The following is a 27,659-nucleotide window of genomic DNA, read 5'->3' on the forward strand; positions in this document are numbered from 1 at the left end:
AAGGAAAGGAATATACAGAAAACACTGACAAGAAAAAGGGACAGGATAAGAGGACATCTGACAAGAAATAGACACAGGATAATAGCAGGTTTGTTAAGACATCAGGGAATAGCTTCTGTGGTACAAGAGGGAGTTGTAGAGGGTAAAAACTGCAGAGGAAGACAGAGATTGGAATACAACCAGCAAATAATAATGATTTAGAATGAGATTTTCACTCTGCAGCGGAGAGTGTGCTGATATGAAACTTCCTGGCAGATTAAAACTGTGTGCCAGACCGAGACTCTAACTCGGTACCTTTGCCTTTTGCCTGGCAAGTGCTCTACCATTCGAGCTACCCAAGCATGACTCACGCCCTGTCCTCACAGCTTCACTTCTGCCAGTATCTCATCTCCTACCATCCAAACTTTACAGAAGCTCTCCTGCGAACCTTGCAGAACTAGCACTCGTGAAAGAAAGGCTATTGCAGAGACATGGCTTAGCCACAGCCTGGAGGATGTTTCCAGAATGAGATTTTCATTGTGCAGTGGAGTGTGCGCTGATATGAAACTTCCTGGCAGATTAAAACTGTGTGCCGGACCGAGACTCGAACTTGGGACCTTTGCCTTTTGCAGGCAAGTGCTCTAGAGCAGAGGAAATGAATTCATGGCAGACTGCATCAAAGTGGTCAAAAGACAGATGATGTAAAAAGAAGTCTTTCAACTGATTGCTCTTGTAGTTGAAGATAAGTAATTAATATTTAAAGTTAGTTGTATGAGATACCTTACAAGGGAACTTCACCAACTTGACACCTTATTTTAAGCAGAGAAAGGCACATTTGCAAGGTTCAAGCCCCAGATATCAGTCCTGTATCAAAATTAGGGGCATGATTCTGACAGGACACAGCTATGATCCTCCAAATATACAGATTTTAAATGTTTGTGATTGTCACTCACTCACTTTCTCACTTTTTCATTCCTGCCTATTGTACCAATGAAGCTGTTCAACAAATATGGTATGGTGAAAGGGCAACCTCATTATCATCATCATCATGTACAGAAACATCAGACATCAGTCCTATATCTTGTTCTATATCAAGCACCTCTTCATTAGTGAAGATGCCTGTGTAATTTCTGCAATGAAATTGAAAGGTACAAATAATAGCAGAAAGAGAGTCCCATACACTTTTGTTTGCCTTTTTACAACAGTTAGTCGAAAACTGCATGTAATGATGGTTACCAGTGGTGACTTATGGGAGATCTCATTCTTTGGCATTTAAATGCTGTAATTTGACCATCATTCCATACCACTCCTAGAAGTGCCACACTATCACTCATTGGTTTGCTGACTTAATGAACACATACTTTGTACTCACTCTTACTCACACATGCACAACCACTGTCTCTGGCCACTGAGTCTGCTCTCAGCAGCCAGAGATAGTCATCATGTGTATGTGATTTGTGTTAGTGTAAATATGTGTGTGTGTCCTACTTTAGAAGAAAGCCTTGTGGCCAAAATCTCAAATGTATAGCAGGTTTTTTGTTGTGCCTGTCTGCAACTCAACATTTCCTCTACATGGTGGGTAGCAATCTATAGTTTCCATAATATTGTTGTGACACCTTTTATCAGTTGATAAGAGACAAAACTGTGGCCCATCGGACCACACTGCTGCCTCCACTTATATAGTTTCCAGTGCTTGTATTCTTTGACCTATTTAAAATGTGTAGATTTATGTGCCTTTCTGAGAAATGGCCTTTTGTGAGATATCTGACTTAAAAGTGTTCTTTGCATATGGTCCTCTTTGTAATCTTCACTCATTGTTGGTTGAGATGAAACTGCAATCACTGACAGCAACAAATCCTGTTGGGTTGGAAACTAATTGTTATTGAAAAGGCATGAGTCTTGTCCCCTGTCCCTGTTCCTGCTAATTGGGATGCTAACAGCCACTGTTCTTATATCATGCAAGTATTCCTTGTAGGTGTAGGCAGTTCATATTTATAAAACAGATCAGCTAACTTTATTCATAGTGTCATCATATGTATGTCCAAACATGGTACCTCCTTTCTGCCATTCTGAAACATCTCCACACCAACCCTTGTTAGAGGCCTGATGGGGTACAGCCATGATTTACACCAGAGTTGGAGGGTCACATGACTGCCTCGTAGCAGCTCTTCTCCAAAGTGGCTATTATGCTCTTTTAAGGGGATGAATAATATTTTGCCTCATTAGCTTAGTTACTTTGAATTTTAGAGAAGACTCCATTAAGTTTGATGTGCCTATTTCAGTACTAATCATTTCACAATTAAAACCATTTACATATCTCTTTCTAATAACAATAAGTAAAGAGACTTTCCTGCATTTTTCTGCTGAACAACCCATATTTTTATTGACAAAGTTGTTTTGAAGATGTACTAGTGTCAGTTAAGATAATACCAAATATATATTTTTAAAACAATTATAAACAATTGTATTCTCCACAGGGTTCCTTCCCATGCACTGATCAACCAGTGATCCTCGGTCATGAGTTTAGTGGAACAGTCACAGCAGTTGGATCTAAAGTAACTAATGTGAAAGTGGGAGACAAAGTAGCTGTTGATCCAAACAGGTAAGATCTACTAATATTAAAACTGAAGTCGCCTTCACATATTCAGCTATCATTAATAACTTTTCTCCATAAACTAACTAAAACACATATGTGTCACTGAGTTTGCATGTTTGCAACACTTTGCAGTTAAAAAGTGAAATCCAAAAGCTACTGTAATTGAGCATAGAAACAAATTATTGTGTTATGTATGGTCTCCCAGGGAAAGATGAAGTAAACAGCCTGCTATTTTTCTCTTTATAGGAAAGTTAATGGAATGATAACAGTAAATTTGTAAATACCTTGAACTCCTAAATAGTCATACAATTATCAGTTATTATTACAGTTATAAATAAATATGTGAGGAGTTCTTGCAAGAAGAGTATAAAAGCAACCAGTATTAGAAGTGATAATAATAGAAGGTCTTGAAAAGTGTATAATATTATATCGTAATTAAGCTATGTCATTTGGAGAAATGGAATCGTATCTGTCAAGAAAGATGCTGAATGCATTCCTGATGGGAAGTCAAATTAGCCAGAATGGTAGCCAAAAGACATCCGATGAATCCAGTGTCCATACAGGTGCTACACGAACTCTGTATGAATTTCCACTCTATTATTTAATTCTCCTTCTTCCTGTGTGTCAAACTCTTCTTTACCAACTCACTTTCTTTGCACTTTTTCTCCATTTATTTCTTTACCTACCCTCTCTCCACCTCTCTTTCTCTTTACCCATAACCTTTTCTCCATCTTTCTCAATCTGTCTCTCTATTATTCCTTCATCTTACCTTTTCAACAGTCCCTAACAATGATATGTTGCTCCCTTCTTCTAATTCTGTTCCTTTCTTTGTACTCCTCCTCCCATCTGTACATATTTCTTTAGTTTATTCCCTGATGTAAAGATGCCTGCCATCCTGCATGACATTGGACATTATACTAAGATGTTTTCTTCATTCTGTCACTCTTGCTTTTCTATAGATAACTTAACCATTATACATCCTGTTTGTGGTCTTATTTTGAATTTTAGTCTAATTTTTGGAAAATTGGGGAATTATATTAGATTTTAAATTGTGCACAATCACATTCTCAAATTTATTCTTGGTTTTAACAACTTAACTCAGTTATATGTTTCGTATTGTTCAAATCTATTACTTGTATTTTATGCATTTATTATCTCTTAAGCTTGTCTTTATACTTTGAACTAGCTTAAAAATTTAAAAAATCATAGCATCTAATAACACAGTAAGCCACATTATTGTAACTGTAAAAATTGTAATATTATCATCACTTTCTGGACTTCCTGTGCTACAGTTTTTAAAGAAACTTTTTTTTCCAGTGGTTGTAACACCTGTGGCCCATGCTCTGGGGGACAGTACCATTACTGCAGCACTGGAGGCATCAACTCAACAATAGGCATATACTGTAATGGTGGATGGGCACAGTACTGTACAGCTCCTGATACACAGGTGTACAAATTGCCAGATAACATTGCCCTAGAACAAGGTGAGAGCATGAATTTGTACGTTATATGGAGAAGAATATGTGCTTGAAGGCAGAAATTGACAACTCGAGCAATAAAGTAAAAACTATCTGGAAATTTGTAAAGAAGGAAACGGGGAAAAATGCAGTTTGTAGTGAAAATATCCAAATCCAAAGTGAGGATAATCTTGTTAGCGATCCAAAAACAGTTGCAGACACATTCAACAACATTTTTTTTAACAGTAACAGAAAAAATAGGTTTAAAAGGGTCCATGAAACAAGCCATCAATCTTTTGAAAGCTAGAGTACCTGGTTCAGTACAACACATGAAGCTAAAAACAGTCACTGTTCAAGAAATTGAAAGAGTTATTAAATCCCTGAAAAGTAAAAACCCTGCTGGAATTGACAACATTTCTAACAAATTATTAAAATACTGCTCCAGCCATGTAAGTAAAGTCCTTTGCCACATTTTTTATGTGTCACTTAAGCAAGGAATAGTTCCTGAGAGGCTTAAGTATGCAGTTGTAAAACCGCTGTATAAGAAGGGGGATAAGACGGATACTGCTAACTATAGGCCAATATCACTACTGACAAGCTTTTCAGAGGTTTTAGGGAAACTAATGCATGCTAGGATAGTTAAGCATCTCAGTGAACACGATAGTTTCAGCAAAAGTCAGTTTGGATTTCAGAAAGGTTTGTCAACAGAAGATGCAACATTTACATTTACTGGCAAAATCTTGGAATCTATCAACAAAAAACTGAAAGTGATTGGCATATTTTGTGACTTAACAAAAGCATTTGACTGTGTAAATCACCAAATTCTTTTACAAAAAGCTGCACATCTCGGTATAAGTGGTGCAGCTGGGAAATGGCTCGACTCATAGCTGTCAAACAGGAAACAAGAAGTGCCCCAGTATCTTCAGAATGGGGTACCATCACATGTGGAGTGCCACTGGGCTCAGTTCTGGGCCCCCTTCTTATTATTATATTTATAAATGATCTTCCTCTCTCTACAGAACATTGTAGATTCACCATTTTTGTGGATGACACTACACTACTTATTGATAATTCAGTAGATAAGCTTGAGGTAACGGCAAATAAGGTTTTAAATGAAACGGTGAACTGGTTCAACACTAATGGTCTTATTTTTATTACTGTGAAACAAACTACATTCAGTTCCGCAAAACATCCAAAGATGAGGAAATATTTGTAAAGGTAGGTGAGCAGACAATAACCAGGGTAGATTCCTCAAAATACCTAGGCTTGCATATTGATAGCAAACTGAATTGGTCAAACCACATTGTGGATCTGTGCAAAAGACTAAGTTCAGTGACATACGCATTGTTTCTTCTTATAGAAATATGGAAACCATGAAGTCAGCGTATTATGGTTACTTTCATGCAATTGTGACATTTGGAATTATATTTTGGGGAAATCAGCCACTGGCTAAAAAAGTACTGTGTGTACAAAAAAGAGCTGTAAGGATCATGTGTGGAGTCCATCCTAGAGCCACATGCAAGAATCTTTTTAAGAAGCTTGAAATACTTACATCCACTGCGCAATATATATTCTCGTTGATGTGCTTCATAAGAAAAGAAAAATCCATCTTTAAGCTGAATAGTGCATATCACAGTCACAATACTAGAAGGAAACATGATATCCACTATGAACAGCCAAATCTAAGTATGGTGCAGAAAGGAGTCCATTTCAGTGGCTGTAAGATTTTTAATGCCCTCCCTTCAAGAGTTAAGTGCTTAGTAGATGATGATCTCTTGTTTAAAATAACCTTAAGGCAGTTCCTATTGCAAGGATCATTTTATACATTAGAAGAGTTCCTGAACTACAGTGTTTAACATCTCTTGTATTGTAAATTGCAAATGTATGCCCAAATTTGTAGTTGTAATACCGAATATTTTGATTGTAAACATATATTTTGCAATATTTATTTCTCTGTAACACTTATTATTTTGTAATCTTTATCTCTCTCTAAAATGTATTTTTATAGTGGGACCTAAGTTACTGTTTACTGTTTTTAGGTTTGTAATCTCTATCTATATCTAAAATGTATTTTTTGTAGTGGGACCTAAGTTACTGTTTACTGTTTTTGTTTTGTTTTATGTATTACCATAAATTCTGGCCAAAAGCTTGTAAAATTGACACGTTCCATATCCTGTGATAGTGTCACAACATGGATCACTGGAACAAAAGATAAATAAATAAATAAAGAAGAGTGGATTTAACAAATTTAAGCTGAGGGTGAGCAGTGAAAAGCAAATAGTGAATAAGTTAAAAGGTTTTGCTGCAGTGACATTCTAATATTGCATCTGTTGTGTACAACTTTTGTTGTCACAGTGGAATTGTTGCAACTACAATCACTATTTGTGTCTTGCTGATTTTTTTAGAGTTATGGTCAAGCATTATAAAATCATACAAGCAACCCTCATTGGTCAGTATTTTCAGCCGGTTGCTGTCCACCATCAATAAACCTGGAGCTCTAAGTTATTTATAATGGTTCAGGCATGATCACAGATTTTCTTCCCAGACTACAGTGATATGATTTTCTCTCCAGGAAACTACAATTAAATTGTCTTAAGAAAATTAATCTAAAGTCTATTTTTCTCACAACTTTGATCTTTCTTGATGAAGCTATTGTAATTTTTGTTACTTTTCTGACTACAAAGAAATGTCAATTCCTCATCAAAGTGAGAAATTGTGTCTTGAAAAATTTTACTCTGTGGCTTAAGCTGTTCAGTTAAAACTCAGTTACAGCCTATTAATGCATTTCTCACAACCTGCAAATATATTTGCTCTATGATCTTGAAGTAGATCTTTTATTTGTTTTGAGAGAAACCATTACACAGTCTGCACAAGAAATTGTGTAATATATTGATTTGAATAAATCTCATTTGCATTTGATTGATCCGAGCTGTTCACAGACAGTGCCAACCTGTGTGTAATTTTTTTCCATATTGCACTTTCATAATACATAACAAACTCTATCTATCATCCTAGGAACATATGCCACAAAATTCAACCAGTGTATTATGGTTGTACGTACTATTCTATGAAATAGAAGGCTCTGCAGTGGTTTAGTGAACTTTGTGTAGTACTCATTCATTCTAAGAAAAGAGGCAATTTGTTGAATATTATATTTTAAATGTATCTTGCATATTTTTGTTATGTGTGTTGTGAGAAACCCATCTGTGCATTGCACCCCTCTTCTCCCTTCTTTCTCACTTGTTCATTCCACCCAGACAGCAGATATCAATCTGTGTGGATCAGTTTTCAATATGTCCATAAAAAGGTGTTTTTATTGCCATACCTCATGACCAGATCATCCAGAGAGGTATTAATAATTATCTATCTACAATGGAAGTTTCAAAATTTCTCAGAATGCAACAGAAGGAAATGACTTACGTCTATGAAAATTTTCTGTTTTTGAGTGTTGTCACTATGCAGTCTCATGTGCTTGGTGTAGCAGTGTTCCAATGCCTTGATCCCAGCTCAAAAATTAGATTCCTCTGGCCTGCTGCTAAAGCTATAGGGAAGTCCTCTAAATGGGAATGTCACACACTAAAAGTGGAATTGAATATGAGAAAATCATCTGCTAGGTGGCTACAGTGATTATTAATACAAGATCAAAAATGAATCGGAATGGAAATGCCCAAACAATCTTTAACCCTTTTTCAGAGCAACAAACAAGATCTTTTTGCACTGGTATGTGAACACAGATGAAACTTTGGCCCACTACTATACCCCATAGACAAAACAACAGTCAAATGAGTGGAAACATATTGATTCACAACCACCAAAGAAACCAAAGGCAATATGGTTGGCTGGATGTGTCAAGTCGCCAGTTTTCTGGGTGTGAAAAGGATTGTGCTGATATATTATCTTCCAATTGGCCATAAAATTGCTGGATGATACTGTGCTAACCTGTTGGACCAACTACAGCAAAAGATACATGAAGAAAGGCCAGGTCTGGCAAGGAAGAAAACTGTCTTTCATGAAGATAATGTGAGCAACACATATATATTGTTGCCATTGCAAAAAATACATGAACTGTGTGTGTGTTGAAATTATTCACCTGATTTGGCTCCATGAGACTTCCATCTCTTCCCAAAATTCAAAATTTTCATCAGTGGATGGATAATCTTTTCAAAGAAATAACTGACAGCTGAAGTTGTGGCGTCCCTCCATGACTGTTTTATACACTGTTTCAATAATTTGTGAAATAATGGGACATCTTGGCAAGCCTCTATACAGATTATCAAAGTGATTCCATCCAAATTTCAACATAGTTTCCCATTTGGCAACAACTGAATATGAAGGAGCACCAGCCTCCACTGTGTTTTGAAAATCAGAATTAATTTTTTGTGTATTCATACCTTTCTTTACAAAGTACTTAATCACTGCTCTAATCTTGATTTTTTTTCCTTTCTTTTTTCCCCCATCTTCAGAGATCACTACACAGGCAGAACAACAGAGATGTCTACATTACAGATCTCTATCCAGAACACTGACACATCACATGTTCAAACTATCTCGTATCAACATCATGTATTGTTACCATTTTTGAAACTTTTTATGCATTTCTTTGCATCCAAGGTCTTAATTGCCATGATTCCACATAATGAAGGCATCACCCTTATTTTCATACCATACAATGATCCCAATTACAGTGCCATGTTTCCTGAAGTGTACATTAAGGGATTGAAGCATTAGAATAAGTAGATTTACAAAAGGGATAACTATCAACGGCTCATGGAAGCACCTTACTTCGCTAACTTATTTACTTGCAGTTGTTTGAACATTCCAGGTCTCTTAAAACCATTTATTACATTAAGTGGTGGTTATCCACTACACTATTATACAGAGACAGTTGAAAACATGTACATCACTCTGTTACTGTTTGTTAGTACTGTGGATGTTTTTCTCTACAAACTGCATGTACCCATGAGAAGGCAGGGGTGTGGGGATTTTATATATTTTATGAAATGGCACTGTCTGCATTGTCTGCAGGTGTCAGCTGTGAAATAGACCTCCCTTTATTCCAATATCTTGCATAGTGCTTCATTAATAATATAGAAAGAAACTGTCATTTTCTGGGTGATGAATGGCTAAACTCTTTAAATGTGTAGTAGAATAATAATGAAACTCCTATGGCACTCTGAGGAGTATTAACTGTCACTTAACATACTACAATACTAAGTGCTTTGTCACCTGTTGCTTCACACAGAATATAAAAGGAGTCTCACATGATTTTCTGTGATAAACACAAAAAGCTATTCATAGGAAAGGCATACACCAGACTGTGATTCATTGAAAGAATCCTTGTGAAGTGTAGTCCATCCACCAAGGAGGTGAAACTCTTATTTGGCTGATACTTGATTTGGATCTGTACCATATGGGACTGATAGAGGAAATGGAGAAGATCAAAAGAAGAGCAGCATATTTCACTACAGGTTCATTTAGTAAGCATGAAAGTGTTACAGAGATGCTCACCCTGTAGCAGCCCTACCACAGTAATGTGTGAATAACAGAACTGCAGCACAATCTCTTACCGTTTGTCCAAAAATTTTGCCAACAGTGTGAGGCAGATTGGCTTGAGGCAGACAATAGATTGCAAGCTGGGATCAATACTGCGCAGACAGGGTTCCTCAATCTGATTATGCTAACCATGGGGCACATGCATAGAGCTACCTTGAGCTCCCCACCAAAAGTGTACAGGAAGCTTATTTGACACCATTCATTTTGTTTTGTTTTCTCACATCCTCAAAGATCACAATGGCATGTGGAATGAGCAGGTAGCAGTTTGTTTTTGAGTAGGCCATGAGTCCATTGTTTTCCTATGGTCATGCAATCAGGTGACATGCTTACAACACTGGGGAGTATACACACTCCAGAACCAGTGCTCAAGACCTGTGACATGTGAAAAGAGTGAACTATTTGTGCTAATGACAATTATCATGAGCACATTATCATGAATGCAATGACATTTACATACAGAACTTATATGTCAGTTGCATACTCATTTGTGATGAATAAATGTATTTTTAGCAAACCAAATCTTTTTCAGCTCCTGTCAAAATTGCATCCTCCCTAAACAAAGTGCATGGGTGCAGCAAAAAAGCCATGTCATCACATGGCTGAGTTGTAAGTAGTTATGTTCACATATTCCCATTTCAATCTAATTCCAATGGCAGACACTGCAAGAAAAGCATTCTTCACGGAGTGTTTAGTGTTAAAATTCTGAGAGCATAAATTGCTAGAATATTCAGCTAATATATTGCTTACTTGCACATACACTGAAGCACCAAAAAAATCTGGTATAGGCAATACCAGATATGTAAACAGGCAGTATATGGCACTGAGGTCAGCAACGCCTATATAAAACAACAAGTGTCTGGTGCAGTTGTTAGAGCAGTCACGGCTGCTACAATGGCAGATTATCAAGATTTAAGTCAGTTCAAATGTGCTATTTAGTCAGTGCATGAGCAATTGGACACAGCCTCTCTGAGGTAGTGATTAAGTGGGGATTTTCCCATACGACCATTTCATGAGTGTACCATGAATATCAGGAATCCGGTAAAACATCAAATCTCTGACTTCACTGGGGATGGAAAAAGATCCTGCAAGAATGGAACCAATGGTGACTGAAGAGAATTGTTCAACATGACAGAAGTGCAACCCTTCTGCAAATTGCTGCAGATTTCAATGATAGCTCATCAACAAGTGTCAGTGTGTGAACCATTCAATGAAACATCATTGATATGGGCTTTCGGAGCCCAAGGCCCACTCATGTACCCTTGATGACTGCATGACACAAAGCTTTATGGCTTGCCTGGGCCCATCAAAACTGACATTGGACCGTTGATGACTGGAAACGTGTTGCCTGGTCGGACAAGTCTCATTTCAAGTTGTATCGAGTGGATGGATGTGTATGGGTATGGAAACAACCTCATAAATTCATGGAATCTGAATGCCAGCAGGGGACTCTTAAGGCCAGTGGAGGCTCTGTAATTGTGTGAGGCATGTGCAATTGGAGTGATATGGGGCCCCTGATATGTCTAGATATGACTCTGACAGATTACATGTATGCAAGCATCCTGTCTGATCACCTGCATCCATTCATGTCCATCGTGTATTCTGACAAAATTGGGCAGTTGCAGCCAGACAGTGTGACACCTCACACATCGAGAATTTCTACAGAATGTCTTCAGGAACACTTTTCTGAGTTTAAACGCTTCTGCTGGCCACCAAACTCGCCAGACATGAACATTAGTGAGCTTATCTGGGATGCCTTGGAGTGTGCTCTTCAGAAGAGATCTCCACCTCCTTGTACTCTTATGGATTTATGGACAGCCCTGCAGGGTTCATGGTGTAAGTTGCCTCCAGCACTACTTCAGCCATTAGTAGAGTCCATGCCGTGTTGTGTTGGAGCACTTCTGTGTGCTTGTCAGGGCCCTACATGATATTAGCCTGGTGTACGAGTTTCTTTGGCTTTTCAGTCTATCATGAAGATAAAATTAGAGAGATTCAAGCACACGGAAACTTATCAACAACTGTTCTTCCCATATGTCATTTATATCTGGAATGGAAAGAAGGGAAAGGGGAGGGGGGGGGGGGGGAGGGAGAAGGGGCAGGGTGAGTATGATACACAGAGTACTTTTCATGACACACCATGAGGTGCTTTTGGAATGTAGATTTAGATATAAAATAAAGAAAGGAAAACGGAGAGAGGACAAACATCTGCTAAAAAAAAGTGCTGCTAATGGTTCTAATTGGTGCCACAATTGCTTTGATAAACTGTAATGGAAAATGTAGAAATTTTAGACAGATAGTCACAGTGAGCAACATCTACAGTAGAAATATACTGTAACATTTTCACACTATTTAATTAAATGATTATTGGAAAACATATTATGTACTGTTACAAAACAAGAAAAAAAATGGTGTAATTTCAGAATACTACAGTAAATGACAGTGACAGTAGCAGCCTCTAAAAGAAGAAGAAGAAGTAGAAGGGGGAGGAGGAGAGCAGAGTAGTGTAAATACTGAATTTCTAGCACCCAGGAGCAAGGAAAGATTCCAGTGGTATGGACATGTCATGTGAAGAGACCAAAGTCACCTTGAAAAGAGATTGATGGAGATGGCAGATGAAGGATGCATGGAAAGAGAAGGACCTAAAATGATGTGAGCAGACTGCATTTGAGAGGGAAAAACAACTGACAGAGGAGAACACGCAGGACCAAGAAGAGTAATGGTGGGAGAAACTTGCCATAAACATTTACCCTGTGAAGATATGGAAAGACGAAGACAAAGAAGAATATGAAACACAGATTTGTTTCTTTTGTGTAGCGTCTCTCTTATAACACATATGGTATTAACTGACTCCCTTCAGTCATATGGATCAGATCTATTTGAGTGTTATATTCTCTTATTCATCACACTCCTCAGAAGGAAAAACTTGAAACTGATATTTCCATTTGCATTTTTTAAACATGTGTATATGGCATTCCATCATAATTGTTTTACTCAGCTTAATTTAGACATAATAGTACCATAAATTTATGTAATGACTACATATAATCACTCAGAATTGATACTGAGTTGTAGATAAGTGTAAATATGGTAGCTCAGCTAACAAACACAGTTTGTTTTGTGTGTGTGTGTGTGTGTGTGTGTGTGTGTGTGTGTGTGTGTGTGTGTGTCCTATTGTATCCACACATCTACCATTCTGTGCCACCACCATATGGTGAATGATTAATTTATTATTCCATTTCTCATATTCTACACGATTTCCAGTATTGTATTAATAAATAATTATGGTAATTACTTTTTCAGGTGCATTAACAGAACCCATATCATGTCTGTCCCATGGCTGGGACAGAGTTCAGCCCATCCCTGTCGGCTCTAGTATCCTTATCACAGGAGCTGGCATTATAGGCAACTTATGGGCATGCCTACTCCACGTTCAAGGACATCGAAAGGTTACAATAAGTGAGCCCCTAGAGGACAGGCGCAAAATTGCTGAAAAACTTGGTTAGTAATACCCGGTAATTTATTTCACAGTATCAAAGTTCAACATAATTTTTCTATTCAGTTTTGTGGCCAGAGACTGCTGTTTTAACAGAGTACTTGACAGAATGCATATGCATAGATAAATGTCAGAGAACCCCTAGAAACAACACATGATGGCTGGTGTACTTGATCAATGGTTATTAATCCAAGTTGTGGATTGTAATGTTTCAGGATATTTGTAAACATTCCAACACACTATTGAAAAGCTGTAGACAGGAGATGCTCATGAATAAATTGAATAACGATAAATGTAGTGGGAAAGGGAAACTGTGTGTTTTCCTTTCTTGTATCCAGTGAATGTGGCATCAGTGGTGGAGCCAGCAAGAAGGGGACCATTAAAAATGGTATTTGTCCCATGGTGTAGCAAGTGCCTGTATCTGAGAGCCATGGACTAAACGATGCATCAACATGATGTAATGAACAATTGCAGAGTGGTAGTTGTTTTCCTGGTTTTTCTCTCAGGTCCTACAGTATGCATGTACAGACGTTTGAATGTACTCAAGAGAGTGGTATTACCATAGAAATTGTTAGTTGTGTTGTGAAAAATAATAACGAAAATGTTGGGCAAAATATACCCCTGTTTGTGAAAAGTGTGGCTATTTATTTAGTAGTGCAATAGAGAGAACTGGTGTAAGCATTCCAAGGATTTGCATCGCACTTGGATTGACAGGGAGGTGGCATGGGAGGACCCGGACCACCAAAAAAGAAAAGCTATTGTGAAAAAGAGAGGATAAAGGTAATACTATTTTCATATGGTGGTGTATCGGGGTCAGCACAATATTGCCCTGTTATATCAGCCAGGGACACAACTTCCCTCTGGTGCTGGTATAAGATCCACCACAAATCTTACAAAATAAGCAACAGCAGGAAAAGAAGGAAAAATACACCCCAGAGTCCATTCATTTTTTAGTCACCACCTTGTCTCAAGGGATATGTAATAAGCAGTAAGTTACACATGCAGATCAATTTAAATGTTTTTTATACCCATCACAATTTTGTAGAGTCTACATGAACATGGCTCTTTACAAAGTGGTGTATATATGACTGAATGTGATGGACAAGTCTGGTAGAGTTCTGGAACTTATCTTCTGGTGTTTGCTTCAATACCCATCTTAATTATCTCCAGAGCAGCCTAAGATGATCCAACATGTTAACAATATAACTCTAATTTCAGATGAGTGAAAATAATGACGTTAAATAAGGCTAGCTTTGAGATTTGTGTTACCTACATTCAGTATTGCTTTTGGCCAACTTACTGTGAGAGGTGCATTTTGTAGTACTAAGCATCTGCAGGGAGTTTTTGATGGACATGTTCAAGCAGGATCTACAAAAATGAAATGTAATAGATACTAATACAGTATTAAGAGAGGTGGACCAGATGTTAATATACTATTCAATGCTAGTGGCAGGAAAATATTTCTATTGTATTGCCACAAAACAATCAGCCTAACTTCATGAACTGGATGGTTTCTAAACTGTATATGATTCTTTACTTTTGGGATTATGAGTGAGCTAGAATTCATTGCAAAAAATGATGAAACCTAGATAAGGCTTGCCATACTCCACTAAAGAAATTATTTCCTAACAGTTTAATAAAAAATGTAAATGCATGATCTAGTGATGAAAAAATACATAGGAAACATTGTCTACAATTCTGATCTCCCATAAAATAAACTCAATAATACAATAAAAGATTTCAATCAAACTTTAATAATGAATATGTCCACTGTGCACAAGAATACAAAACTCCTCAGAGTTTTTGCTGGCTTGATATGCTCTGTTTGGATGAGCATTATAATTCTCAAGAATGTTTTCCTGATTTTTCCTCAGCAAGCATAACCGTCAAAATACGTTGTTCTGTACCTCTGAGTTGTCATGGCCTTGTATAGCACTTTATTAAACATTGTTTGTCCTGCAAGAGAAAGATCCATGTCTGAATCACTCAAATTACACATTTCTAGAGATCATTGTCATCTCCTCTTTGACCAGACCATAGTAATGGTCTGCATGGAGTGGTAAACCCAGTTCGGCAGCCATGCATGTTAAAGTACCCACTTCCAGGATGGGAGAGACATGCTGGTGCCAGTTCAAAACTGCCCAGCATATTGACAAAAAGGGCTAGTGTGCTGGTTAGTCTGGATGTGGTTTTGAAGCAGCTTCCCACATCTCATTAGGTGAATACCAGTCTGATACCAATGTGCCACCTCAGATACAAGCTGCAAAACACATTTAGAAATTTTTTACAAATTGCACATGAATTTCCTCTAGATGTAGATAGATTGGGTACACTGATTTGATCATGGGGTGTGAGGATGAGACTGATGATCTTAGATGTTTAATCTCCTTAAACCTATAACTGGGAGCCTTTTGGAGCAGTGAAGTTCATGTAGTTCGGATGAACCAGAATTCTTTGAATAGCTTTATATTTTCTCTAATATTACATTCTCTTAACGTTTATCAAATCAGGAGATCATACAATCATCCTGAGTGGTCTCCCCATTTCTAAGGCCTTTTCATAATTATCTTACATTGCATGGACTATCAGATAGAAATATATACTTTTAGACAGGTCTAAAACTTTCCATGTCATATTTCCCTTCTTTAGGTCATAAATGCTCAGAAGTATGGAGTGTGTCCATGGAATCTATGTAAGTATGTCATAAAAAGAATTCCTTCACTAATCCAGTGCTCATAATTATTGCCAGTGTAATTTTTATCTGTGTAATAAGAAGATAACAACAAAGCATTTGACTGTGTAATTGTTTCAAACATGTTTCAAATACTAGGCTTTATGCAAATACCAGAGCATTATACATAAAGGTAATCAGAAATCAGTACAAAAACTAAGAAGCAACAGCAAAAATACAACAAGGATATGAAAAAACTTTTAGGAAAGGTAAAGGCATCAGACAGGAATGTACAGGGTGATTATAATTAAAGTCAAACTATCAAACAACTGTAGAAATAACACCACTGGTTAGAATGACATCAAATTGCAATGGAATATTATCAGAGAAGGGGAAAAATGTATGGCAGAAGAAAACTAAATAGTTACAAAATGTAGCAGTAGATGGTGCTGTAAGCATCATAATTTAATAGTGGCTGACTGCAAATGACTAATGAATCATACAACAATACCTAATGTGTAGATCTGACATTAAACAAACTGTACTACTCAGTGTGCATGGGTGTACAGGTGTGACACTTTTAGTTATGTAAGCCCATCCACCACGAAAGGTCATATCGCATCAGATGGGAAAATTCGATTTTTAATTGTCCTGAGGTCAAAAAATCCATAAAAAGCATCACTTACATCAGTCTTTAATTGTCCTGAGACCAAAAACCACATAAAAAAGCATCAATCACATAGGTTTTTAATTGTCCTGAGGCCAAAAACCGCATAAAAAGCATCAATCAAAATCAAATCGGATTATTAATTCCATCTGACAGGTACAAAACATGTTCAATATGGTGTCCACCATTTTCTGCAACAATGTGAAATCGAGAAACAGCATGTTCCACAACTGATCAAAGTGTTTCCAGAGTCATGTTCAGAATGTGTTGCACAATGCATGCCTCCAATGCAGCTAAGTTTGCAATCAGGACACTGAACACAACATCTTTCAGATAGCCCCACAGCCAGAAGTCACACGGGTTAAGATCAGGTGATCGGGACAGCCAGACTGTAGGGAAATGGCACCTGATAATTCTAGCATTTCTGAAGTGGTGCTTCAGCAGCTGCTTAACTGGATTTGCAATGTGCAGAGGGGCACCATCTCACATAAAAATGATCCCATTCACACATCCATGCTGTTGGAGAGCTGGAATGACAAGGGTGCACAAGACACTCAAAGCGCTTACCAGTGATGACACAGGTAACAGGACAGGAAGCACCTGTATCTTCGAAAAAATATGGCCCTATGATAAATGGTGCCATAAACCCACACCACACAGTGAACTTTTCAGGATGAATTGGTACTGGTTGAGTTGTGTGTGGATTTTCTATTGCCCATATTCAACAATTCTGTATATTGACATATCCTGTCAGATGGAAGGGGGCTTAGTCTGTTCACAAAATCTTTCACAGCCAATCATTGTCCACTTCCATGTGAGCAAGAAATTCTAAAGCAAAGGTCTCTTTTGCTGGCAGGTCAACAGGAAGCAACTCATGCACATGGGCAATGTTGAATGGGTAACAAAGAAGGATGATTCGTAGGATTTTATGCACCGTGCTCACGGGTGTGTCCAACATTTGGGCAATTCTCCATGCACTATATGTTTGCACACCACCACTCATCTCCTCCTGCATTTCTGTGGCCACTGCTTCCACTGACGCCAAATCAATTCATTTCCTCCATCTATCAGGTTGTACACCAAAAGAACCCGTCTTTTCGAGTTTCCGAATAATTTTCTCCAGACCCACAGCAGTCATCAGACCAATGCCTTTTTTCAAACCCTTCAAAGTCCACAACTTCTGCACAGCAATGTGTGCACAGCCATAAGTATTATTATACAGCTTTACAAGCAGAGTGTGATCCTATATTGAGACAGTCATGTCGAATGTAGCAGACTCAAAAGGAGGAAAAGCTGTGTATCCAGTGTGTTTATACCAACTTCAATGGGTCATGCACGTGACAGGTGTTTTCATTTATGTATTTTGACACATACAGTGCCATATATTGATCAATTTTAACATTATCTTTTCCCCCTTCTCCGATGATACTCATTGCAATTTGACGTCATTCTGATCAGTTTTGAAAGATTATCTTTAATTATAATCACCCTGTATATTATCTCCATTTCTGTTATAGTAAGAACAAACATGATTTATGGAACAGCTCATCAGAGCGTGCCAAGAGGCTGACCCAGGTGGGCTTTATAAGAGAGCCTGTGAACTGTATGGATGTGCGATCTCTGAAATCATGCACATCATGAGTGAAGGTACATCATTCCTCTCTTCTAGTTGGTGGTAAAACTACATACATACATGAAAACACTAGCCACAGAAAAATAAATGGTACAGAAATTTGTATGGTACAGAGAAAACAACTGGTACCAGAAAAGCACTGGTACTGGAAAAAAAGCACTGGTACTGAAAGAAAACTTGGTACCATAGATAAAAGGCACTAATCTCACAAGGAATGGAGATTATCAGTCATGGAAAATACCAGTGATGGGGCTGACATCCATTTGATCACCCAATGACAGCAGCTGCTGCAGCATGTGGCAGGCAGGCACCAGTGAACAGGAAGAGAAGTGATGAGGGAGCAGTTTGGTGCATCATCCCCCCTCTCATGAGAGGCCACAGGGCAGGACTGGGGATTGTGTCTCAACAGCGATGTCCTCATCAAGGTCAGTAGTCAGTGCCGGAGGCATTGGGGGGAGGGGGGGTCAAGACAATGGCCACACAGGAACCAGCAATGGAGGCAGCGGCAGCTGCAGAACTAGGTGCGGTGGGGGCTGCACTGACAACGACAGTTGAGGAGTGGGGGTGGAGGCAGAGACCCCAGACAGCACTCCACAAGGCAGCAACCTCCCTGTGATGCAAACTGGACCATCTGTGACACAGGAACAGGCACCAGCAGCTGGGAGAGGGGGGGGGGGGGGGGGGGCAGGCAATGCACCAGAACAGACCCTGCTATGTATGGGATGTCCACCCATCAGGAGGAATGTGGAGGTGCTCGATGATGGCAGGAACCCAGTTTAGCCTGCAGCCAAACCCACGAGCCCAGACAGGTGCACTCAGCCAGAACGTGGCAACGCCAGAGGATACAGCATCATATGCAGCAGGTGAAGGAGAGTCCATGGTTTGCATCCACATACCAGCTCCACCATGCTCTTGTACCCCACTAGTATGAAACAGTACGTACTCAAAAAATGCTCTAAAGAAGCTTTAGACAGCCTGCCAGAATACATTCTGCTGCAAATGAGTTTTAAATGTCCAAACCATACGTTTGACCTCACTGTTAGATTGAAGATGAAATGAAGGAGCTGTGACATGGCAAACACCACCTGCCTGACAGAAAGATGAAAAGTCGTAAGAAACAAACTGGGGGCTGTTATCAGTAACCATGATAGATGGAAGTCTCTCATTTGCAAAAATCTTAAGCAGGACCAAAATAGTGGCCGCCATGGACATGGTCGGACATAATGCCGTATAGGGGAACTTGGAATAGGCATCCATTAAAATGAGCCAATACTGATTTAGGAAGAGCCCATCAAACTCGACGTGTAGATGCATCCACAGATGCTGCAGCATCGGCCAGAGGGAGGAAGATGCCCACATTGCCCCCTGTTGCTGAACACAATGAGTGCATGTGGTGATAAGCAATGTTGCCATCTATGCCTGGCCAGCACACATGCTGGCGGGCCAAAGCTTCGGTGCGAGAGATCCCCCAATGACAGACATGCAGAAGCTGCAGTACATTATGGTGTAAGGAAATGGGAATCATAGCCTGGGGAGCAGCGTCCTCCTTAGCTAGCAAAAGAACCCTATCAAACACAGAAAGATGATGTTGAAGGGAGAAGTAATTATGCAAGGGATCCAAGGCACAACTGAGGGCTTTTCTGGCCACCCATGTTACATAAAAGATAGGACCCAACTAAGTATAGGATCCACAATGACGGCCAATACTATTGTGGCACTAGTGAAGGGAAAACCAACAACCATGTTCTGGTTCACAGTATCTAAATAGAAAAAAAAAGTAACTTGTCCTGATTGAATGCTGGGTCTGACTGGATCAGAAGGTGAGATAAGTCATTGGCGTTAGTGTGTTGCACTGTTAGCTGGTTAATGGATCTGATCATGATAATGAGAGAGGAAGAGAGCCCACCACTACAAACAATGTGTCCAGAACGGTAGCCAAAGGGTTATAAAGAGCAACCAACGATGTGTGATCCATGATTAAATGGAACTTAGAACCATACAAGAAGATGTGGAACTTCTTGAGGGTGAATACAATCGCTAAAGCCTCCTTTGCAGTCTGAGAATACCACTTCTGAGTGGTATTTAAAGTCTTAGAAGTGTAAGCAATGGGTCATTGAGGCCCATCCATGTATTTGTGCACCAACACCACACCAAGACCATGTTGAGGCCAACACGAGATGCTGACACAGCTGAAAAGTTACCAGGCATGGGGAAAACTGGAGCTTAGATTTAAGCAAAGCGAATGTTCAGTCACAAGAGGGACCAGAAAAAAGGCTCATTCTTACACAAAAGTGTGTGCAGGGTCTGAGAAACAGTGGGTGCATCCAGTAAAACTTACGATAGTATGAAATTTTACCTAGAAGTGCTTGCAGTTCCTTAACAGAAGTGAGCCACAGCAAAACTGCAATTGTGTCAGCATGATGACTGATCGGCTTGACCCATGAGTGAGAGACCTCAATACCTAGGTACTAAATTGACAGCTGAAAAAATTAAGGTTTTGCAAGATTGCACTTGACACCTGCAGACTGCAAAACAGAAAACAATGATTGGAGTTTGGTATGGTGGTCTTCAGTGGAAGAATCTGAAACAACAATATAGTCCAGGTAATTGCAGCAGCCAAGCACAGAGGCTGTCAGCTGTTCTAAGAAATGTTGAAAACTTGCAGGTGTGCTAGCGACACCCAAAAGCAACCATTGATATTGGTATAGGCTGAAAGGTGTACTGACAATGACGAAGTTCCCAGTGGCCTCATCCAAGTGGAGCTGTAGTTATGCTTCTAACAAATAAGCCTTGTAAAAGTAGTGGCCATCTGCCAATTTTGTGAAGAACTCATCATGGCAGAGCAAATGGTATGTATCTGTCAGAGACTGTGCATTAATCTCGACACTGAAGTTACTGCAGGGGTGAAGCTTACCCATCAGCTTCTTAACAATGACCTTTGGTGTGGCCTATTCACTTGAAGAAACAGGCTAAATGACATTGAGAAAATTACAAATGGTCTAATTCGGCCTTGACAGAGTCACGCAACATGACTGGCATCTGCCACACCCAAAAAACATTAGAAAAACCTGCTGTTTATTGTAGCTAACCTGTGTGAGGGGAGGGGAGACCAAGTCCATGTATGTTTGTGGGTTTACTAAAATCACTGCAGCTCCTGTGTCCACTTGCATTTTTAGCATTTTATTAAACACACACATGTCAATAAACATTTTTTTTGGGGAGATGTCATTGTAGAGATACAGTTTATGTCCATCAGTACTACTGTGTCCGTCACATTTGAAGAGGAGCTACACTCTGATGTAATGTGGCCTTTCTTTTGACATTGCAAACAACCCAACACTAAGGGCACACGGCATGCTCATTTTGGAAGAAGCAATATGGGCAAGACAGAAGGGGAGCACATGGCCACTGTTGTGACAAGGCCTATTGCTGCTGTGGCCATAACCGATGCTGCCTCATCCAAGGCTGAGTCAAAGGTTGTACTACTGCAGCAGCTTCCCCATCATCCTGAACACTTACAGCATGCTTAACAGGTGTTGACTGAGCAACTTCCAACACATCCACCCAGGCTGTAATCTGATTGCCTGCGGCACGTGACACTTCAAAGGACTGTGCTGTATGAGCAAATTTGTAAGTGCTGGATACGCACATTGAAGTGCTTTTCCACAGTCTTCCCTATTCAGGGCCAGACAAATAATAACATCACACTCCATATGATCAGTATAAGATTCGTGATGGGTACTAGTGACAAATTTATGATGACAGCTCAACCCATGTAATTCTGCAGCATAGGCTTTGTAAATTGACTTGGGTGTTTCTCACAACATTAAAATTCCACACATGTTGCAATGCCATGGGTTCTGTCACAGTAATAGATTGAGAATAGCTTGCACATTTCATCAAATGATAAGCTGGCCATATCATGCTAAGGGCAGGTTGGCACAACAAGTGATACATGCACAGGAAATATCAGGAAAGAAAGAAAGCCCCACATAGGTTTATATTGCCCATACAAAAAGACCTGGAAATGTTGGTGTAATCATGTCTTGTAGGAGTCCCAATCATCACATGCCAGAAAGGCCAATGGTTGCATTGACAGAAGAGTAACCTGCTGTGAACATGCAGACGCCACTTGGCTGAGAGTGGTGGCCAGAGCCTGCTGTTGTTCTGTGAAAGCTCGCTGCTGGGCGTTGATATGTTGGAGTATTTCTTCTATCAAGATGTTTGTTGGGTTACTTAGCACAGCCACTAATTTGCTATGGAAATGTAACCCTCACTAGTCGCCAAGCTTGTTACAGTAACAACAAATGTGATTTATGGAACATAGTATTTTATAGAGCCATCGTAAGATACAATTAAGTACAGGTTGGACATAGCACTGAACACATTGAATGGACAACAGCAATACTGGCCAAGCACTAATTTGTGAATGCTTAAATAATACTGTTTCTTTGGCAGCTCACCAGAGTGCACCAGAGAGGTGACCCAGGTGGCCTCTATAAGTCAGCCTGTGAACTGTATGGACGCATTATCTCTGAAATTGCCCGCATCATGAATGGAGGTACATCAGTTTCTTTTCATTAGTATGGTGATTAAGTAATGAACAGGCATGGAAACTGGAATTAAACTTGTCAGGACTGGGGAGGAGGGGGGGGGGGGGGGGGGGTTTGTGCACAACTTAAGATGTGTAGATTCCACAATGCGTACAGCAGACAGAAAAGGAGACACTAAAAGAAAGTATGCTGAAAGTGAAAAAGTTGGCCTAGGGCTAAATTTGAAGAATTTGTTGTCAAAAATTTTGTTTTCTTTACGTTTAGCCCTAATTTGTTGTCAAAATTTACATATATGTGAGTGTGACAAAAAAATAGTTTCCACAATGAGGAATAAGAAGAAGAGTCAGCTTAATAACTGGTCACAATTAAATTCAGCAAGCTGCTAAAGGAATGGAAATCATCACTATCAACCAAAATAAAAATGACTAAATCACTGAAGTTTTGATCTTTCCTGTAGTCTTGTACAGATGTGAATCATGGACAATAAAAAGAAATGGATTCCAAGAAAATCTATTCTTTTAAAATATGGGTTTGAAGAAGAATCCTGAGGACTTTGTGAGCTGAAAAAAGAAACAACTATTATGAAAAAAAAAATAAAACCAAAAATCTTAAGAGGCAAAATACTGAAGATGAAATTACATTGCATTGGTCATATGATGAGAGCAGTAGACTCACTAGAAAGAGCTGTAATGCTCTGAAGAACCGAAGGTCAAAGAAACAGAGGAAAACCAAGGAGAAGGTGGACAGAAGGCATCAAAGAAATCATCAGAATGATACTGGAAGAACTTAAGATTAAAACACCATCCAGGAGGAAATGGGAAGAGATAGTTCATCATGTGATGAAGAGTTGGAGGATACTTGATGATTCTAACAACAATAAGAAAAATGTGTTTTTATAATTGACTGCCAGAACAGTGATGTTATTGCACCTGCATTGTATCTTCATTTGCAATAGAGCAAGAGATGTATTTAGAGCAGTCACTAGTTGTTTGACATGCCACATAAAGACCTGATTAATGAGTTATTTACAATAAGAGACAAATAGTCAAAAATCCAAGAACTCTCTGGGAATTCAATAAATTCACAGAATTCTGGGAGACTCTATGGGAAATTGAACTGTTTTTTTGGCGGAAATAAATGTTCTGAGTTTCTTATTACAAATATTTCTGAGATTCTGCTTTAGAAAGAATGTGGAACTGAGTAAGAAAAATTGAAATGCATTGAATTGTCATAATGTTTGTTGCTTGATCACATCTGCATGTCACATCCTCACTGCCTGTGGGAATCCTCATTATTTTCTGTGGGCCCTTACGCTTCCGGTCCATCTCCCATTGCATCACCAAGTTGGTTCATGAGATTTTGTCATATAGCCATGAACTCACTGTTTGCACAAAATCAAAGATGCTACTTTAAACTGGAAAAAAATGTATGTCCATATTTAAACATAATATTTGCAGACTGGTATTGAATACTCAGGCTTTATTTCTTTTTTACTAATTTCAGTGCACTCTAGTACTTTGCCAACTTACAGTATTGTGCATTAATTTAATACTGATCATAGTGCGAAGAACATGTTGCTTGATACAAGATAAGTCATTGCTATCAGAGTCTATTCATATTACATTCCAGTGAGAACAGATCAGATCATGTTCCTGTCAGAATTTCTCATATGCTTTAGGTTACTGCACAGTGACATGACCTCACATGACACAGAATTGTGGCAGATGGCAGTAACAGTGGAATTTACAGAGGTGGCAAGAGCTTATAATTTACAGAATTGTTGATGAAACTGTAAATCCCAGGTGAACTTGAAATAATCACTAAAAGGTGAAGTGACAATTCAAAAACTTTCAGTTGTTGCCATAAAAAACTAGTAATTGCAAACTTGTTCTCACATACACTAAAATATCGTTCAGGGGAATCTGGATAGGGAAGCTGGTAAAACCTGGTAATCTCAGGGAATTTGTTGATGAAACAAAGTCATTACCTGTATATTTCATCAAAATTTTTCAATTGTACTCTCTTTTTCAGGAACTGGATTTCAAGTTGTTAGCCCAGCTGAACTGAAAAAGCAAAAAGAGAAAGATCCAGAATTTGGTTTTGATGTTGCTATTGAGTGCAGTGGTAATGGCAGGGCAATGGAAGATGCTCTCTGGATGCTCAACTGTGGAGGAAAACTGTGTGTCTTTGGTGTTGCCTCTCCAGACACAAGAGTAAGGTAAAAAGCTGCATGCAAATTTCTTGCTCTTTACTACAAATTAAACAGTTATTTTTCTAAATATACTGTGATCAGCAAATTGGAAGATTTCTGAATTCTGCTTCCATTGAAAGACTTATGAGCTATGCACACACTACCTTCATAGGCTGACTACCATCTCTGTTTCCTATCTTTCTCCTCCTTCAGCCTTGGAAATTTAAAACAATAACATATTTTAAGGGAGGAAGCTCTGTGTTATAAAAGTCTGAATAATTTGAACCCTGTCCATCAAGTCACTGTAATAAGTAGCATTACTGGTTCTATAGTACTACAAGAAATCTACCTTAAAGAGCCCATTGTAGAAAAAAATCTGTTTCCAGAACTTTTCTGTTTGATGTACAAAATCTTAACACCTCTCTACACTTCTCGATTCACCTATGATCTCTTGTGTGATGGTATATCTTGGTCCCGTCACAGGCTAATACACATAGAGATACCTCAAAGGAATGTAACATCTTTTGTTTCATAATTTACTAATAGAAACTAATAAAATGCAGTCCCATCTCATCAGTCAGTGTTAAATCTTTTAAAAAATTCCGATATGTTTGATACTTGTTTTTTTGATAACACCAATTGTAGAAATTTTGTATGGAATCAAATTTTTTCTCTTGGTACAACTATTTTATATGTGTGGTTAATAACATCACTGCTCCATATTTCTCACATAATCTATACCATATATAGTTATCTTTACAGGGCGTTACAAAAAGGTACAGCCAAACTTTCAGGAAACATTCCTCACGCACAAAGAAAGAAAATATGTTATGTGGACATGTGTCTGGAAACGCTTATGTTTTGTAACACCCTGTATATCCATGGCATGCTTCATAATGATTTACTGTGCAGTGTCCCAACGGGTTTCACTCTTCTCAACACTATAAATAATTGAGAAAGAATGATATTCAAGATGACTGCATGGTGGAGAACTTCAATGATGACCATCCACAGAGATGCCCCTTCTCACCTGTGTGTCATTGTTGGAGTCAGGGAACAAACACTGATGAACCAACACACCATATTCCAGTCAATGATGATAAGAAAAGGCCAAATGCAAGAAATAAATTGTGTAGTCACAAATTTTCATGCAGTAGTAGGTAGGAGTGCCATGAACAACATACTAAAAGTCCCAACCCCTGGGGGAGGGATGTGCATATGAAAAAGAAAAGTCAATTATTGATAATATTATTTAACTGGATAAATAAAAAATCTACTCACCAAGCAGCAGCAGAACACACACATAAAAGACTGTTGTGATTGGCAAGCTTTCAGAGCCAGTGGCTCCTCCTTCAGGCAGAGGGGTTGAGGGGGAAGGAAGAAGGGCAAAGGAAAAGGACTGGAGAGTTCTAGGACAAGGGGTAAATTTTGGGAAAGTCACCCAGAACTGAGAGTCAGGGGAGACTTACTGTATGGAACAAGAAGGAAAGACTGACCCATGGTTCTGGGTGACTTTCCTGAAATCTACCCCTTGTCCTAGACCTCTCCAGTCCTATTTCTTTTCCCTTCTTCTTCCCCTCCACCATCCTCCCTGAAGAAGGAGCCACTGGCTATGAAAGCTTGCCAATCACAACAGTCTTATGTGTGTGTTCTGCCACCACATGGTGAGTAGATTTTTTATCTATCCAATTAAATAATTTTATGAAAAAGAGAAGTGCATGACCACACTCCAATGACCTAAGTTTCCTCATGATGATAGAATCCACCCCTTCCCTCCCCCTGCTGTCACCCTGCTATACCCCCCCCCCCCCCCCCCCCAGAATATAACTTATCCCTTAATACAGCTCTACTGCACTTAGATGTGGTGCGTACATTTAATATTTGTTTTTAACCATTTCACTTAGCAACAAAATTAATATTATACCATTGAAACACTATTTTTAATAATTTGTGATTTTTTTACCCCTGCATTACGCAAACTGTTACTTCGGAGAAAAAAATTAATAGGACCTTTTTGTGATAAATTTATTATAGTTTTATTTTTCACTGGTATAAAGCAACAATTCTACATCTTATGGATGCAATAAATCCTTTGTAAGTTGCCAGAGGTATGTGATGCCAGACACCTACTCAATGTTCACAGTTTCCCTAAATTAAGGTCCGTTGTTTGCGGGTGAAGCTCTGTTGCTAGATATCCTCCCAGATATGTTCCATTGGGTCCACATACGGCGAATTTGGTGGCCAAGAAATCAACAGAGTTCACTATTGTGCTTCTAAAAACCACAAGCAAACAGTTTTGGACTTGCAACGTGGGTAGTTACCTTAGTGGAAGATGCCATTGCCGTTGAGGAAGACATCAAGATGCAGGTGGTCCACAATAATGTTCACATAGTCCACAGCTACACAGTGCCTTCAATTACTGCCACAGGTCCCATGGAACCCCAGAGAAATTCCCTCATAGCATAATACTGCCTCCCGCCTCCCACCTCCCCCCCCCCCCCCCCCCCCAAATCCACCCACCCAAATTTATCAGCATCCATGGTGCAATGGGTGCTCCAAGTGGCTGTTCATCTGGATGACAGCATATCCTAACATGACCATCAACCTGCTGTAAAATAAATGTGATTCATCTCACCAGGTGACATGTTTCCATTGTTCCATAGTCCAATCTTAGTGATCCCATGCCCCCTGCAATCATAATTGATAATCTCATTGAGTCAACATAGGAAAACATGGGGGTTGTCTGCTGTGGAGCCCCATTTTCAACAAAACATGTGTGCCTATACCAACATTCTACTCTGTCATTAGATCTGCCACAGATTGCCAACTGCCCTGCTTTGCAGAGCAGACAAACCTCCAACCTCCATGT

At 39.1% G+C, this 27,659-nt stretch overlaps 1 protein-coding gene across 1 annotated transcript in view; it reads left to right on the forward strand.

The window, feature by feature from the left end:
- Positions 1-27,659, forward strand: part of LOC126284318 (uncharacterized) — a 46,516-nt gene that overhangs the window by 12,665 nt on the left and 6,192 nt on the right. The window contains exons 3-6 of the mRNA XM_049983155.1: positions 2,457-2,581; positions 3,893-4,059; positions 12,883-13,080; positions 24,631-24,817. Of these exons, the coding sequence (XP_049839112.1) occupies positions 2,457-2,581; positions 3,893-4,059; positions 12,883-13,080; positions 24,631-24,817 (677 nt within the window). The remainder of the gene's footprint in view (positions 1-2,456; positions 2,582-3,892; positions 4,060-12,882; positions 13,081-24,630; positions 24,818-27,659) is intronic.

The sequence above is a fragment of the Schistocerca gregaria genome, chromosome 8 (genome assembly GCF_023897955.1).
Source record: "Schistocerca gregaria isolate iqSchGreg1 chromosome 8, iqSchGreg1.2, whole genome shotgun sequence".
NCBI lineage: Eukaryota > Metazoa > Arthropoda > Insecta > Orthoptera > Acrididae > Schistocerca > Schistocerca gregaria.